Source organism: Apaloderma vittatum, unplaced genomic scaffold (genome assembly GCF_000703405.1).
Source record: "Apaloderma vittatum isolate BGI_N311 unplaced genomic scaffold, ASM70340v1 scaffold13785, whole genome shotgun sequence".
NCBI classification, from domain to species: domain Eukaryota; kingdom Metazoa; phylum Chordata; class Aves; order Trogoniformes; family Trogonidae; genus Apaloderma; species Apaloderma vittatum.
Genome location: NW_009718905.1, coordinates 13,704 through 29,934, shown reverse-complemented (window position 1 = coordinate 29,934; position 16,231 = coordinate 13,704). Strand labels below are relative to the sequence as shown.

Sequence of the window (16,231 nt, the reverse complement as noted above, 5' to 3'; positions counted from 1 at the left end):
TCACAGCTTGTGAACCTGAAAGTGCTGTTTCTTTACATTTACATGTGTAACTTTTTTCAGAGTTACTATTGAGAAGGATGTCATTATTCATCTAATAATGCAGATGCAGTGATGTTATTTAATAGTGAATAGGAAAGGGGGAAGACCACATGACTGTAACAGCCAATATAGTTCACTTGCAAAACTATCAGAACCTGGATGATGAGGAGGAAGTCCACCAGATGCTGATCTTAAAGGTGATGATAATGTTGGCTTTGCAAACATCTTAATATAGTTCATTTTGGCTAGCTATGATGTGAAGACTTTTTTGAAAGTTTTCTTTTCTGTACTAGTCTTTATTAGCAGTCTCATCTATGCAACGTGTTTGAAATGAAGTACCAATACATAGGTTGTTTTTTGGAATATTCTATATGGATAAGCCCACACAATCATAAAAATATTTTTAGTCTAAATTTTCATAAGACTCATTACACATTAAAGTGAAATTTGGCATAATTTCTTAGATGAAGTTTTTTGCAGTGGTTAAGAGCCTTTTTTTCTTGTATTACCATATAGGGCTGCAGTTGGGTTTTCGGTCTGTTGTTTTTTTTTTAAGGGGGTGGGTTCTTTCAATAATGTAACTTTTTACTGTAATAGAACCAGATTAACACAATAAATTGGTTTAATTGCAGATTGGCAAAAGAAAAAGTTATGTATGAAAAAGAAGCAAAACAGCAAGAAGAAAAGATTGAAAGAATGAAAGCTGAAGCATGTGATGATTATGGAATTAAGAAGCAGGTAAACTATCCTAAAACCTGTTTTATAAAAACCTTCTTTGCTTTTATTTAATCACAGTAATCCTTAAATGAAAGGATCTCCTGTACTGTTTTCCAGACTTCTTTTATTAAACACTAGACTAAAATCCTGTCAATTATGAAAGTTGTAAAGAGCATTTGTAGAAAATTCTTGTGCTTCAGAACTGCCAAATTATAAAGAAACTGCGTATGGATTACATAGCACTTGGTGTCAGGATGGCTGACGCTTGCTAACAGTGTATGAGGCCATCATGAACTCTCTTTCTCAGATATAACGAGAATCTGAAAACGTACGATCTGGACACATTTAGGTAAACTAAATGTTTGATGGTAAGTGCAAATGTTACAGTGAAGTGAGAATGTTTGATAATTAATATTAAGTTACTAATAAAAAAGGTGAGCCTCATGGAGTTCAATAAGGCCAAGTGCAGAGTTCTGCATCTGGGGAGGAATAACACCAGGCACCAGTGCAGATTAGGGGACGTCCTGCTGGAAAGCAGCCCCGTGGAGAAAGACCTTGGAGTCCTAGTGGACAGTGAATTGTCCATGGGACAGCAATGTGCCCTTGTGGCCAAGAGGGCCAACGGGATCCTGGGGTGCATTAAGAAAATTACGTCCAGCAGGTCTAGGGAGGTTCTCCTCCCCCTCTACTCTGCCTTGGTGAGACCACACCCAGAATACGGTGTCTAGTTTTGGGCAATTCAAGAGAGACAGAGACTTACTGGAGAGAGTCCAATGGAGAGCTACGAGGGTGATCAAGGGACTTGAACATCTCTCCTGTGAAGAGAGACTGAGAGAACTGGGGCTGTTTAGCCTTGAAAGGAGATGGCTGAGAGGGGGTCATATTAACGTATATAAATATCTAAGGGGTGGGAGGAAGACAAGCTCTTTTCAGTGGTGCCCAGCAATAGAACAAGGAATAATGGGTTTAAGTTAGAACATAGGAAGTTCCACCTCAACATGAGGAGAAACTTCTTTACTGTGAGGGTGACAGAGCCCTGGCACAGGCTGCCCAGAGAGGTTGTGGAATCTCCTTCTCTGGAGACTTTCAAAACCCACCTGGATGCGTTCCTATGTGGCTGCTCTAGGTGATCCTGCTCTGGCAGGGGGGTTGGACTAGACGATCTTTCGAGGTCCCTTCCAACCCCTGACATTCTACGATTCTATGAAACACTGCAACTCCCAAGTATAACAGAATCTCTGGTAAAATCACAGACCTCAAAGACACAGAGCAATGGGTATGCAGCTGCTGCTGCCAGTTTGTAATGAAGTCACTATAGTTTCATCTGCTTAAGGGTGTGGTCCAGTGTCACTACTACAATAGGTTTAAATTTTTCTTGGAATGTTTCCCACAAAGGACAGTGATTGCAGACAGTTAGTACATGCCCTTTTTTGGAAGGAGGAGGAGTGTCAGGTTCCTTCGTCACTGTGAGAGGGCTTGGGTTGGGGAATTTTTTTTTTATTTTTTTACAGAAGTGTGACATAACCGTGGTCTTTATGTTCTTTCAACTAAATATGTTATCTTTTAACTATGGTTTTCCCAAGTATTTCCCAGGTGTTTTCTCTTAAATCTTACTGGAAGGATAAATTAAAAAGATAATCACTTGTTTCAGTAGTCTGGTGGCCTAATGTTATAAAACCTAATCTACTGTTTTCCCATCTTCAAACAATGGAAGAATATGTTAAACAAGACAGGAGAAAGCTGTTTAAGAACAAGCTAAATTAACTTTCTTTAGTAAAATCAGATTTCAGTTCATGTGTATATGTCCTGCCTTGCTTTCATTATGCCATGGGAAAGAAATACTAATAAAGAATGCAAGAACTGCATTTATAGAGTTGAGCTGTCTTCTGCCTCACCATGGACTGAGACTCTGTGATCCTACAAGGCAGTAGTTTTTCTGACGGTCTGCTGGTGCTAACAAGAACTAATGAATGCAATTCCCATTTTTAGTGTGCCCCATTCATCAGATTATTTGACTGCACCATAGTATTTCTGCAGTGACCTGCAAGATACCATCAAAGTCAAAAACAGCAGAGGCTGTGAACTTCTCCTGTGAAATGAAATGTTACATACTGCTTCTCAGAGAACAAAGACAAAACCCTTCCACAGAGAACAGTCTCAATTCATTCAGAAATTGCCTGATGTGCTTTGAAAGCAATCAGTACCTCCAATGGCAACTTCATTTCTTGTTCTTTTAGTGCACACTGCATTTCAGAAGTTGTTAATATTTAGGCTATGAAGAATTTAGAGGCTCAGAAAGAATGTGCACACTTTTTCATAGGATCAAATCTGTTACTCTAAAGAAAACCCTATAATACCAGGAGACTTTACTCAGAGACTTACTTTGGATGGAGTGAATACTCTGATGTGTTCTTTAGGAAAAATGTAGATAGTTACACATTTTTAAAATTGCTTTTAGTTAATAATTCCTAATCCGTATAACTATATTTATTTTAAAATATGGTTGTAGTCTCTATTTGAGTAATGAAAAGTAACATTTTGGGGATGGGAATTAATTCAGTCTTTTGAGACTGGGAGAAGAATTTTAACTATTGTTTCATCTGAGGTATCAGCTGAATCAGATACATATACACAAATCAATCCGGAATTGAGGGTAGGATGCTTAAAAGGCTTAAAAGCATTACTTGCCTATTAGCATACTACTATTCTCAGTTAGCTTTGTAGTTACAATTCTGCAGTAGAATGTGTTGTTTAACAGTACAGAAGTGACTATGGATAATTTTATTTTAAAATGAATAATGCCACTTTTACAGCACAGGTAGACTTTAAGGTGTGTCCAGCCTGTAAGAGGGATCAGTCCCTTTGTAGAGCAATAGCTAGGTTTTGACCTGGTATTTTCTTGCCAGCGCCCTGTGCAGTGGGACAGCTTGTGGTTCCTGTGAACTCAAAAGATTCCTGGCTGAGGCAGTGACCGACCAGGGTGGTTGGCAGTTGTTATCTAGCTTTCACCTGCACTGACTGGGAAGAAATATTTAATGAGGAGCAGATTCAATATCCGAGAAACAAGAACGACATTTTTCTCACGGTTCTGGTATATGCTGACCAAGATTGTAACTTGTAGATCCTGTTGCAGGGTGCAAGAAGACTTTGTTACAGTAACCCAGGATAGTTCCCTTCCTCCCATCTGAATGTATATTGTTTGGGGAAATTATTGTGGAAGATTAAAATTTGCTGCTCATCTAGTTACTGAAGAGGAGCACTGTAATGTGCTGTAACTTTTTTAAACATCTTTTTTAGTCTCAAGCATGTTTTATCTATCATCATGGCAACTGAGAGTAGTTTGTGGGTCCCCTCAGCTGCCCCCAGCTTTGGGCACTGTGATGGCACCTGGAGTTCACTAGTGAGCAAAACAGGCCATTGCATATGTCTGGTATGTCACTCAGTGCAACTTTTGTTGTCCAGCCCTGGTGTGCTTTCCTTCGAGCTTCACCCCTGGGCAGGACCTCACTGTGTCAGGTCCTCGTTATGACTAGCATCAGTTTCCCAGGGCTCCCACTGTGGTAGCACCACGCTTTCCATGCAGCCAAGCTTCCACTTGCTGAGTGTCATGCCTCAACCCTGAGGGGTCCGCACCTGCTTCTCACCTGTAATATAAGTTTATTGCCATTGTCACGGGTACAGGTTCTTTCTGCACTACTTGCTGTGTCTCAGCTCATACTTCAGTTAAATTTGAGCCGAGTAAGAACTACTTGTGGTAGGCTGTATATCACAGGGAAACAATCTCCAGCATTATGTGGGGCACTTCTTTTTCCATCACTTACAGCTTACTAAAAAAAATAAACTCACTCTACTATCATCTGTTTTTTTGTCTACAAAAGGCAGATGAGAAATTTAAAATTTAGGGGGAAGCTTCTAACAATTCATTTGAGTTAAACTAGAAAAAAACCCCCATAATTAAGAGTAGCATTTGGGGAAAAAAGGCTATGAAAGGAGGTTTTCAATCTCAATCGTACTATTTTCAAGCATGAGACTTGTGGGAAGAAGCATTGTTAAGTATTTTAATGAAATATTAAATTGAAAGAATCTTTACTAAAATGGAGCTATTTCATACAAAATTTATCATGTTTGTAGAAGTTATGAAAAAATATTAGAGGACTTTTGATGTTTTGTGTAAATTCTGCAGTTTCTGTAGAGAGAGTCTTTGTTAACTATCAGAATTTTTACTGATAAGTTGTAATTTTTCATTTTGTAACAAGTTATCCTAAGTTCCAAATTACTTCTTGAGTAATGTCATTTCCAGATGAATTAAAAATCCAATAGTTTTAACATAGAATTAATATCTGCATGCCAAAGAGTACATTAAGTATATCTTGGTAATAGACAGTTTTTTACAAATATTCGTGAAAACAGCAATATTTCTCTTGCTATGTTGAGTGAAAGGTAGAGTATCTCCTGAAGCAGATAAAAAGAAGAACATTTGGAAAGAATGTATATTGTTTGGGGAAATTATTGTGGAAGATTAAAATTTGCTGCTCATCTAGTTACTGAAGAGGAGCACTGTAATGTGCTGTAACTTTTTTAAACATCTTTTTAGCCTCAAAGAATGATTCCACTTAGCTCATTGGGCTTTTTTACATTTTTTTAGTTCCTTCCACACCACACCTGATTGGTTCAAATAAAGTTTCATTCTTCTCATCAGTTTAGTACAGTAGGATTAGATGAAACTTACAGTTTCACTTCAGTCTGAATTTTTTTTTCTTTTCTAAGAATAGATGAACTTTGCTTAATAATCTGAACTTGAGCTCTAGTAGCTTAGGTAAAGAGGCAGTGGAAATGCTAATGAAAGGTCTAATGTTCCTGCTTACGTATTTGGACAGTATCCTTAAAAGTTTGTTTCCTTAAAAGCTGAGAACTTAGAATTCTCTGTGCTAAGTACAGAACAATATTCTTAACATACAACTGTTATTAAAAATGCTTTCAAATTTCCATTATATTGCCTAATGTGCCTTCTGAAAGAGGCCAATCGATGAAAAAATTTCTTTTTCCCCCTTCTGTTTTCCAAAGGCTGTTTTCCTTTTCATCTAGGCAGGTGTAACTACCTTTTGTATTACAGGCTTTATTCTGAATATTACAGGTACTCATGGATTATTTGGAGTAATTTGGTATGGTAACATTCCTGTGGTAGAAAGACCTGCTACCATGCTAAGACATAATTAATTTCTTCTTCCTGTGTGTTGCCTGATCTAGTTGAGAGGCGTCCCTGCCCATGGCAGGGAGGTTGGATTAAAATGATCTCTAAGGTCCCTTCCAGCCTAGGCCATTCTATGATTCATCTAGGCTTGCTTTTCCTATACTCTAGGAGGAGGAAAAAAATCTGGACTTGCTCTGTCTATCTAGGGAACTTCGCATGTGTGCTCTCCTTCCAATGTTAGCACAAATATTTCACCTCCACAAGTCAGATAGGGGATTCCTCCCAAACATTCAAGTTTATTCTAAAACATCTCCTAACCAGCCTGCTTTTAGCAAAGCATATGTTGTGTTAAGCATGGATTCAATATTTAGATTTTATTTTAAAAAACAACCAAAAAAACCCAACAAAAGAAGATGCCAGCCCTCTCAACCTCTCCCCCAAGTTCAGCCTCCCCAACAAAAGCTGGGGCAGAGGCAGAGAGAAAATTTGGCCACTTGTTCAAACAAGGCTGAACCAGTCTTGTTGGAAAAGCAAGACTTTTTTGTGTGTGTGTGTTCTTCACACCACTCTTAAAGAAACATCTTCAATCAGATGTTTGCCACCTCTCATTTGTTTACATGTGAGGTTTATACTTGCATCAATATATATCTTTTTAGGTATGATTTTCAGCTGCAGGAAGGAAATGTGCAGCCTGCTGATTAAATGACAGCTTTCTGTAATGCACAATTCCATTACCATCCTCTAAGTTAACTTTAAAGGAGCAATATCTGTAATTTATGATAGAGCATATTTATTTCAAAAAAATTTCAGTGAAGGACATGGAGTTTTGCTTCTGTCCTCTGAAAAGTATCTCAATTATTTTTTTTAGCTTCAAGTGATGTGTTGTTCTCTCCCCACTTCCCACTAGTGACAATGAAAAAAACGCGACATTGTACATTAGTGGACAACAGCCTGTGACAAACTGTTTCCAAAAAGACCAAAGGACCCTTTCTGCTTTTTATGTCCTAAAAGTGATCTGCTTTAGAAGAAACAGGATTAACCCTCACCTGAGCAGAGAAAGCTCATTTGAAATACTGAGGATATTTAAAGTGTTTCTCCTCCAGTTTTCTGGCGACAAATGGTAGGTGGTTTGTGGTTGACCCATGGCCATTTCAATTCTTGAAATGCACAAGCACTGTGGTTTCAGTCCTCTCTGTGGTTTTTTATCCTCCATGTTCACCTTAATGCTGTATGTCCTTGGAGCTCCTGCCTTCCCTATGCCCAGCGTTCTCCAACATCACCAAGGCTGTCCTACTCCCTACATCCCCACACCACCATTCCAGCTCAGCACATTGCGCCTTTACATCCCCAGATTACAAGTGAAGTGAGAAGTAATACCATGCTGCAGATTTTATTGATTAGCCAACCAATAGCCTTAGCATGACGGTTAACTCTGTGCTACAATCTCTTAGTAGGATCATTAATTTTGGAACCATTGGTATTCATGATACTTAGAAATGGCGTTTTTTCTTTTGGGTTTCTGCCCTTCCATCAGATATGCCTGTATTTAGTCAATGGATTCCAACTGTTTTACAAACTTTCTGGTGAAAAACCGTTCAAACCGGTACTGCTTTTCTTAGTAAAATGAATTATTTCCATGTCTTTTTCTTTTCCTCCCTGCAGTCTTTGAGCAGATCCATACTGTTGTGACTGTGCAACAGTCAAAGGCCAAGTGATTACGAAGCAGCATTTATAACCATGAATATATATTCATGTGTGTACATAATTGGTACATATCATTCATTCACATTTATCATGTTTTTTAGCTTATCTCATGTGTTTAGAACACCACTCCTGTCATATAAAACAATGTCATTATACCCTGTGACCTAGTCATTTATTAGGTCTGATCTTCTAAGATCAAGAAAAGACAGAAGGTCCTATGGATGTTTTGTTCTTGTTGTTTTCCAATTATTTGTGGATCGGCATATCTCTAAATCTCTTGGGTAATTGTGGATCATCTGGGAAAAGAAAAACACCTCTGCTTCCATCTTTTTGTAAAACTCTTGTCCCCATTGTACAAGACATGTCAGTCTAAGCAAAGTGGCATCCTCTTCCAGAATACTTGTTGTCAACACTCATAGGCACGAGTATTTATTTGTATTCTTAAATTATGAAAAATTTATCTCAGTTTAAGTGCTTCGGTGTTACAAACAGTAGAGAATCTGCCTTATGTGAGCAGCCCTGAAGTGCCTAAAGGTAAAACAGTAGCTTTGAGCTTATGTTTAAAGCCTTTGGCATTACTTCCTTCACTGTTTCTCAGAGTCATGTTTGGTCTTTGTGCTTATTTTGAATGTGTAACTTAATTTTCTGATTTTAGTTATGGTGCTGTTCCACTTAAGCAACTGGTACATGGTTCTGTGTGTTTGCATCTGTTCAGATTTATCTGTCACTGCATCTGGAATTTATGGAAAACAGATTGAAGGCTACTGATAGTGCACTATGCACACTATATCTGATCCTATTTACAAAAAATCCACATCACATTTAGTAAATAGATTATATACACCCCAACGGTTAGAAAGCTTCATCACCTCTGAGGAAACTGCTTTCCTTTGAGAAATGCCAGACATCTGCTCCCATAGTAGAAATACCTTCAGTCCTGAAAGATAACTGACTAGAAATCTGGCAGGTTGAAGAGGTTTCTGAACTGGCTTTTTCAGTACACTTAAAGGAAATGGGATGTCATCCTCACTGTACCCACAATAACTCTTTTGTTCCTATGTGCACTTATTGACAACAAATTCAATTTGTTTCAATCTGTATGTATTTTTGTGCTTTATTGCTTTTGTCTTAACGCTGTATTTAGATGCGCTTCAGTTACTCCAGTTTCTTCGTAGTTCTGTTTGGCATTGTAATTCACAGAAACCTTGCAGATATTTATGGCTCTCTGCAAAGTTAGATCAGTTTCATGTAGTAACTTCCTCTGTGACCTGTTTATAATGTAAACTCTTTACAGAGATCAGTCAGAAAGTTTGATAGAATTTTAATAAAATTTGTTGGGCAAACACTTAAATTCAAGTCCTAAGGCTTACCTAAGTAGGTAAGCTTTTGACTGTATTATATACATTTGTAACAGTAAATGCTCTATCTGGGATTATCAGCATTACTTGAAAAAAATGTGTTTTATGCAGAAGTTATCAAAGTTCATATAGATAGTTTGGTAATCAACTAATAGCATTGGCTCCACAAAATTCCTGTTCCAGCTTCCAACTGTTTGCACCTACTGAATATAGTTCAAGGATTTATCACCATTCTAGTTTTTATTTATTATTCCATAACTGCAGGCATAATAATACTCGGGTACTAAAACTTGGGTACCACTTTGGATCTCAGTCAAATTCTGTTTTGAACACAGTGATTGGGATAGTTCTGTTTTTTAACTAGAGTAGCCAAGACTGCAGCTTACAGATTCTAGATTTGTATGCCTTCCCAGATCGCTTATGGGGTGGCATATATCAAATAAGTTACTACTTCATGTATCACCTACTGGCTTTACAATACACATCTATTTAGCAGTGCTGGCCCAGGGAAGCCATTATTAGATATTCTCACTCCTGTAGGTATTCTTTATAGAACAAATTGTGCTACATAAATCAGAAGGTGTCATCTCATGCAGTTCATGGTGCACCTCATTCTGTGGAAGTTACTGCCCTGGTCTGAGTTAAACAGAGCCAATTCTGTCCAGTGATCTTACTGTTCAGCTCAGTCTCTCCTAAGAGGCTGCACTTTCTGAAGTTAGCAGCGTGTTTTTGCAGACAGCGTCTGCTATTATAAGTGGTAATGCCCGATGTTTGCAGTTACTACCCGAGACTGAAGCAGAAAGGTTCTTGTTTGTACTTGCTCCTGTATTGACCAAGGTGACTGCTGGATCTTGTGTGTCACATTGAGGTGCTGGCAAGTAAAAGGGTCTGTTCCTCTGCCTTTGATTCTGATGCGTGAGTTCCTGAATCTGGTTCCCCTCTGCTGCTGAATCCGGTCTGGGACTTCTCCAGTGTTTGTTCTGCAGCATCAGTTGTGATTGCCAGGGTATGTGTGTGTGTGTGTTGGTTTGATACTGATTTTGTATATATTTCATAATTTCACAGATCTTTGCTTCATTAAAGGAGACAAGTTTTGCCCTAGATTCTGTGAGAGAAAAGTAGAAACAAAGTTTTTAAACCCTATCTCTCAAAAACTACTTGAACTAAGAACTTAAATATGACACTTAAAAACATAGTGATGTTTTACTCCATAAGGCCTTCCTGTATGCATAAATACATCCTCAGCTATAGCTACTCTTCCCTTCTACAGTGACCCTTCAGTACAGCAGCGTTAGTACTGAAAGGAGAATGCAGCATAGGAATGACAGAATGAAGTAAGCCATTTGAAGGGAGCACCTTCTGTTGCAGGTTATCCTGAATGCAGAAGACATTTCATATTTAAATATCTAACAGATTTTCATTTTTAAATAGATTTAACATTATTGAACAACTCTGCACATCTTTTCTTCTCAGTGGTTGGATTTCAGATCCAGAAATGTTCCATGAAATAAATGTTCCCTTGTTTAAATGTGAAGTTGTTTTCTGTAGGAGGAGGCAGGATGTTCAGATTCAGTGGGGTGCCAGTTTAGTAATTTTGTTCAAAATGCATGGTGAGAATAATCTTTCTCCTAAAATGAAGCACAAGGATAAGTAATAACTTTTTATGCATGATAAGCATCAAAAATATGAGCCTGCTGGTCTTTGCTTTTCGTTTTTCTTTACCTTTGTCTTTCAGTCAGAGCCTCCTGCGGTGTGCACACAATGTGATCAATAACTCAATAACTTTTTTCATGCAGTAATTATCTCTATGTGGTATTATCTGAACACTGTTTTTCTTTATTACCCAAAAGATGCAGGAGATACTTATATAACCAGCTGATCCCATTTTGGATGAAGCTGCTTCACAACAGCAGGAGAAAGTTTGTTTTAAATAGCCTTTTTAACAAATGCTGTATGGAAAGCTTACCAGGCAGCACTTCTTTTTTTTCCTAAGGGAAAAATTATTCTAAATACTCTTTTGCGCTTTATATTTAATTACGCACAAAGTACATGGAAGTGTCCTGTAAAATAACAGAGTTTTAAGCATTTATGCTGTCTTTTAATAAAGGGACTATTCAGAAACTGGTACAATGTTTCTGTGAAATACCTAGGTGGTGACTAGACTACTGATTTTTCAGAGTCACTTTAAAAAAACACTGTTCCTATCCTGGAATATATTACCATTACACTGGTTTCTATCATGAATACATTCTCATTTCATTGGCTTCTAATTTTTACAGATTGAGATCTTACAAGAGTCACGAATGATGATTCCAGACTGCCAGCGCAGATTAGAAGTTGCACATGCAGATCTTTCTCAACTACTAGTAAGTATAGCACCATAACCCACTGATCAAGAAATGCTCCCGTTCCTTGACGAATTTGGATAAACGTCCTTGTCTTCAATGCAATTGCAGCATATTAGAACTGGACTGAAGAATTACTTTTTATAGGTTCCAAGACTAGCATTCTGTAACTTACCATTATTTCATTGCAGATAACTGTCTTTGCAGAGTTGGTTTTCAGTCTGTGAGACCTCTGGGTGTGTTAGAATATTAGAAGCTGTCTTTAATGGAATGTGCACTCTACATACATTTAAATACCAAACTGCTGGAATGGACACTGAAGTCCTGTGCTAGTTAAACAATCAGAAAAATTAGTTCACGCACTTTACATAGTTTTCTAGATAGTGTAGATGTATATAATACGCCTGTAGTGAACTGAGACACAATACTTTGCTTGATTTTATTGAGCTATGGACAAGAAAAAAGACAGCTGAGAGCTTGCTGAGTACTGCTTTGTGTTTTATTAGTGAGGTGAGCACTAGTGCCACATTTTTAAGACATGAATACCTGCAGGAATAAATAGTATTTTGTACAAATGGATTCACTGCAAGCATACTAAGTTTGGAAATCATCATGCTTCTTTGAAAAGCTGCCTTCTCATCAAGAATTTAGTTACACATGTAAATGCTGCTGAGGTTAAAAATACCTACCCTAAATTAAGCCTCAGACACATTGGATGGCTAAAATGCTAATACCTTCTCAAAGAAAAACTCAAGTTGTCTTATCCTCAAGTAGTATGCCTCTACTGTCTTCCAAAATAAATAGTACCTGGCAGGATTTAGGGTCATTTGTCATTCACCTAGTTACTTAACAGTTAGCTGGTCTAGATTTCAGTGACATGCAGAAGTGATGCTATTGATTTATAGTGTGCTGTAAAAACTTAAAACAAGGAAAGGAGGCAGTTACTATTGTTCATAAGAATTCAGAAGTCTTCAAGAATTGCCTTCTGTGCTTAGCTCACCTTCAGTGTTTTTTTAAAGTCAACTGTATAGTAGGATGTTTTTTCAACTGTCAATCCACTTAAGCTTTTTCCTAACAGTATTCTTGTTCTGTCTGTTGTTACTGGTTCCAGTTACGCTGTCCTTGGTTTTAAGTATTTAAGAGAATAAAGGTATGCATAGGTCAGATCTACTCACAACAGCCATTATCCTGGACCTTAAGTAGGACAAAAGAAATTACCTGTGGCTTAAGTCATGTAGAAGTAGTGTTTTCAGTAGTGATAGATCCCTTATTTCATAGAATAATAGAATGGTTTGGGTTAGAAGGGACCTTTTAAAGGTCATCTAGTCCAACCCCCCTGCAGTGAGCAGGGACATCTGTAACTAGATCTGGTTGCTCAGAGCCTGATCAAGCCTCACCTTGAATATCTTCAGGGATGGGAGGTGTCTCTCTGGGCAGCCTGTTACTGTTTTCACCACTCTCATTTTAAAAAAATTCTTCCTTATATCCAGTGTAAATCTGCCCTCTTAGTTTAAAACCATTGTCCCTTGTCCTATAGCAGCAGGCCCAGCTAAAAGGATTGCCCTTGTCTTTCTTTTAAGTGCCCTTTAAGTACTGGGAGGCTGCTATAAGGTCTCCCCAGAGCCTTCCTTCTCTTCTCCAGGCTGAACAAGCCTAACTCTCTCAGCCTGTCCTCATAGGAGAGGTGCTCCAGCCCTCTGAACAGTTTTGTGGCCCTTCTCTGAACTTGCTCCAACAAGTCCATGTCTTTTTAGAGCTGAGGACTCCAGAGCTGGACAAAGCATTGCAGGTGTGGGTCTCATCAGAGTCGAACAAAAGGGCAGAATCACCTCACTCAGCTTGCTGGCCACGCTTCTTTTGATGCAGCCCAGGGCACAGTTGCCCTTCTGGGCTGCGAGCACACATTGTTGGCTCATATACAGCTTTTCATCCACCAGTGCCCTCAAGTCCATCTCCACAGGGCTGCTCTTGATGCCTTCATTCCCCAGCCTGTATTGATACCAGAGATTGTCCCTGGCCCAGGTGAAGGACCTTGCACTTGGCCTTGTTGAACCTCATGAGGTTCACATGGGTTCTCAAATTAGTCAATGTCCCACTGGATGACATCCTATCCCTTGGGTGTGTCAGCAACACCACTCTGCTTGGTGTCCACTGCAGACTTGCAATCCATCCCCTGGTCTGCGTCACTGATAAAGATACTAAACAGCACTGGTCCCAGTGTGGACCCCTGAGGGACACCACTTGCCACTGATGTCCATCTGGATGTTGAGCCATTAACCACTTCCCTTTAGATGTGACCATCTAACCACTTCTTCATCCACCAAACAGTCCACCCCTCAAGTCTGTATCTCTCCATTTTGGAGATAAGGATGTTGGAGGGCAGGGACCATGTCAAAGGCCTTACAGAAGTTTAGATAGATGACATACATAGCCCTTCCCTTTTCCACTGATGTAGTTACTCCATCATAGAAGGCCACTAGATTGATCAGGCATGCTGGCTGTCTCAAACGACCTGGTCCTCTACATGCCTGTTCCATGATCTTCACAGAAAGAGGTGAGGCTGAGTGGTCAGTAGTTACCAGGGGCCTCCTTTCTACCCTTTCTAAAAACAGGTGCAATGTTTCCCTTTTTCCAGTCACCAAGTACTTCACCTGACTGCCATCAGTTTTCAAATATCATGGAGAGTAGCTTGGCAGTTACGCCAGCCAGTTCCCTCAGGCCTCCGGGATGGATCTCATCAGGTCCCAGAGATTTATGTATGTTCAGGTTGCTCAGGTGGTCACAAAGCTGATCTCATACAGTGGGAGGGACTTTACTCCCCACGTCCATCCACTCGAATCGTGTGGGAGAAGAGGTTGCCAGGGAAGACTGAGGCAAAAAAGTTGTTGAGTGCTGAGTGCTGCAGGCTTCTCCTCAGCTGTTCTTACTGGTTTTTTTTCAGCTACATTCTTAAATTTAATCCCCTGTCAATTATTTTCAAGTATTCAAAAATTTTGGTTTTGATTTCAGGAAAACGAAAAAGAATTGGAAGAAGCTGAAGAGTATAAAGAAGCACGTTCCATACTGGAGTCAGTGAAGCTGGAAGCCTAGAAGTTTTTCAGTACTCTCTCTATATGCATTAGCACTGGGTCCATTCCACACTTTGATTTGACTATGGCTCTACTACTATTGTTGACTTGCTAAGGTTCCCTTTACGCAAACTGGCCTTTCTCTAACTGCAGGATGCATCAAATAAAGGATGTTCTGAAACATCTGTGTGTTCCATATTCAGGCAAAATAGAAACATTTCCAGTTCACCTTGCTTATGAAAAGGAAAGATAAAGCCAATTTAAGCATAATAGTGTGATAGATAAGACACAGTACTCGATCTGAACCATTCAGGCTAAGAAACAAAGTTTAGCTGTATAAGGAATATAAGGGACCAATAACTACTTTGGGAATGAAATAGAATTATATAACAGCTTTGGTTGGAAGGGACCTTAAAAGATTCATCTAGTTCCAACCCTGCTGCCATCGGCTTTAGAAGCACATTATATTTGAAATAATTTCAAACCATTATAGCATAACAATCTGCACTGAAAGAGAAGTTGGAGTAACTGACCCTTTGAGGTCATCCATCTTTTTCTATGATGCAAATTACCTGTAAATTTATCAAACATGTACTCTTTGTTTATCGTTGAGCCCAAGACAGAATTAAGGGCTGTTTGCAAATCTTTATCAAACTGCCTGGGGATGATTTGTAGAGACCAATTCACACAATTACCATTGATCAAAATTCTATTACTTTTTTCAAAAAACAGAATTTAGCAGCTGACTAGTACCTTTTCAGTTGGATCTGCTGTTAAGAGTTCTGGACTGATTGCTTTTCCTGAAAGCACCTTGGCCTGAGTGTTTTTTGTGGTGTGTTTTTTTCTTTTTTTGAACAAAGCCCAAACCCCAGAATATGAAAGAATTAATGGGTAAGGGAAAAATTGCTTAAATTGCCTGGAAGACCATTAAAGCATTATGTATAAACATATGGTTCTTTCAGAATAGCAAGCTCTGCTGATGAACAAGAAAGCTTTTTACATTAGTTTTTCTAGTTTTAAAGTGCTCTGGCATGTTCCTTAAAGGCAACACAAAGCACAGTGTACCTTTTGTGTGGTGCTATATTAAATACTCTTAATAAAGTTTTTTGTTAATTTGCCTGAGTTTGGGTAAACCTCTATTTCAGTACCTCTGTGTACCTTAAGCACATTCAGAGTAGCAAGGGTAGTACTCCATCACTCTTGAACACTGCTCTGGTAGATTATCAACACCACGGGATTGCTGGTTGAATGCAGAATGACCTACTTTTGAAGTGCTCCCAGACCACTACTATTAATGGTAAGAGGTGAAACCTTTTGTGACACTGCTGTAGTTTTCTAAGAGTACACGCACACCTTCTTACCAGCACCATGTCCTAGGCACGTAACTGCCCAGTTCACAGCATCAGTGTGTTGCTACCAAGGAGAACATCTGGCTTTGAATACTCATTTCAGCCAGCTGCTTCCCTTGAACATTCACCAGCCAAGTTAGCTGGAGCAGAGAAAGCAAATCGCATGCCTTAGCTGACCAGCTGTAGTCAGCATAATAGTAACTGTGCTTGTGGGCAGTGAGTGGTTAATAAATGCTGAGCTGAAAAAGAACGTGTGGGGAGTATGGTGTCGAGTCTACTGGGAAAAGCAGAATTTAAAATAAAAATTGCTCTTCTTCAGAAGAAAGAATACACACTTCTGGAAAACAGAGCCCCAGGAGAATCATGTACAGTTGCTGAGTACCACAAGAGACATAGGTCAGCACGAACACTAAACAGGTGTGACCTATAGTGGCTGAAAGAAAGCAGCATTGTGATGCGG

General features: G+C 39.0%; 1 protein-coding gene across 1 annotated transcript; it reads left to right on the top strand.

Annotated features, from left to right (window-relative positions):
* Positions 1-675: 675 nt before the first annotated feature.
* TBCA (tubulin folding cofactor A) lies at positions 676-14,653 on the top strand. Its single transcript, XM_009870438.1, has 3 exons — positions 676-777; positions 11,289-11,375; positions 14,364-14,653. Exons 1-3 carry the CDS (start codon positions 691-693, stop codon positions 14,442-14,444), a joined length of 255 nt encoding a protein of 84 aa, XP_009868740.1. The 5' UTR covers positions 676-690; the 3' UTR covers positions 14,445-14,653.
* The last annotated feature ends 1,578 nt before the right edge of the window (positions 14,654-16,231 follow it).

Excerpts from the sequence above, each read along its gene's own strand:
- TBCA (XM_009870438.1), top strand. The coding sequence starts at position 691 with ATGTATGAAAAAGAAGCAAAACAGCAAGAAGAAAAGATTGAAAGAATG. Across the intron at positions 778-11,288 it reads ATTATGGAATTAAGAAGCAG|ATTGAGATCTTACAAGAGTC; the intron begins GTAAACTATCCT and ends TAATTTTTACAG. Across the intron at positions 11,376-14,363 it reads CAGATCTTTCTCAACTACTA|GAAAACGAAAAAGAATTGGA; the intron begins GTAAGTATAGCA and ends TTTTGATTTCAG.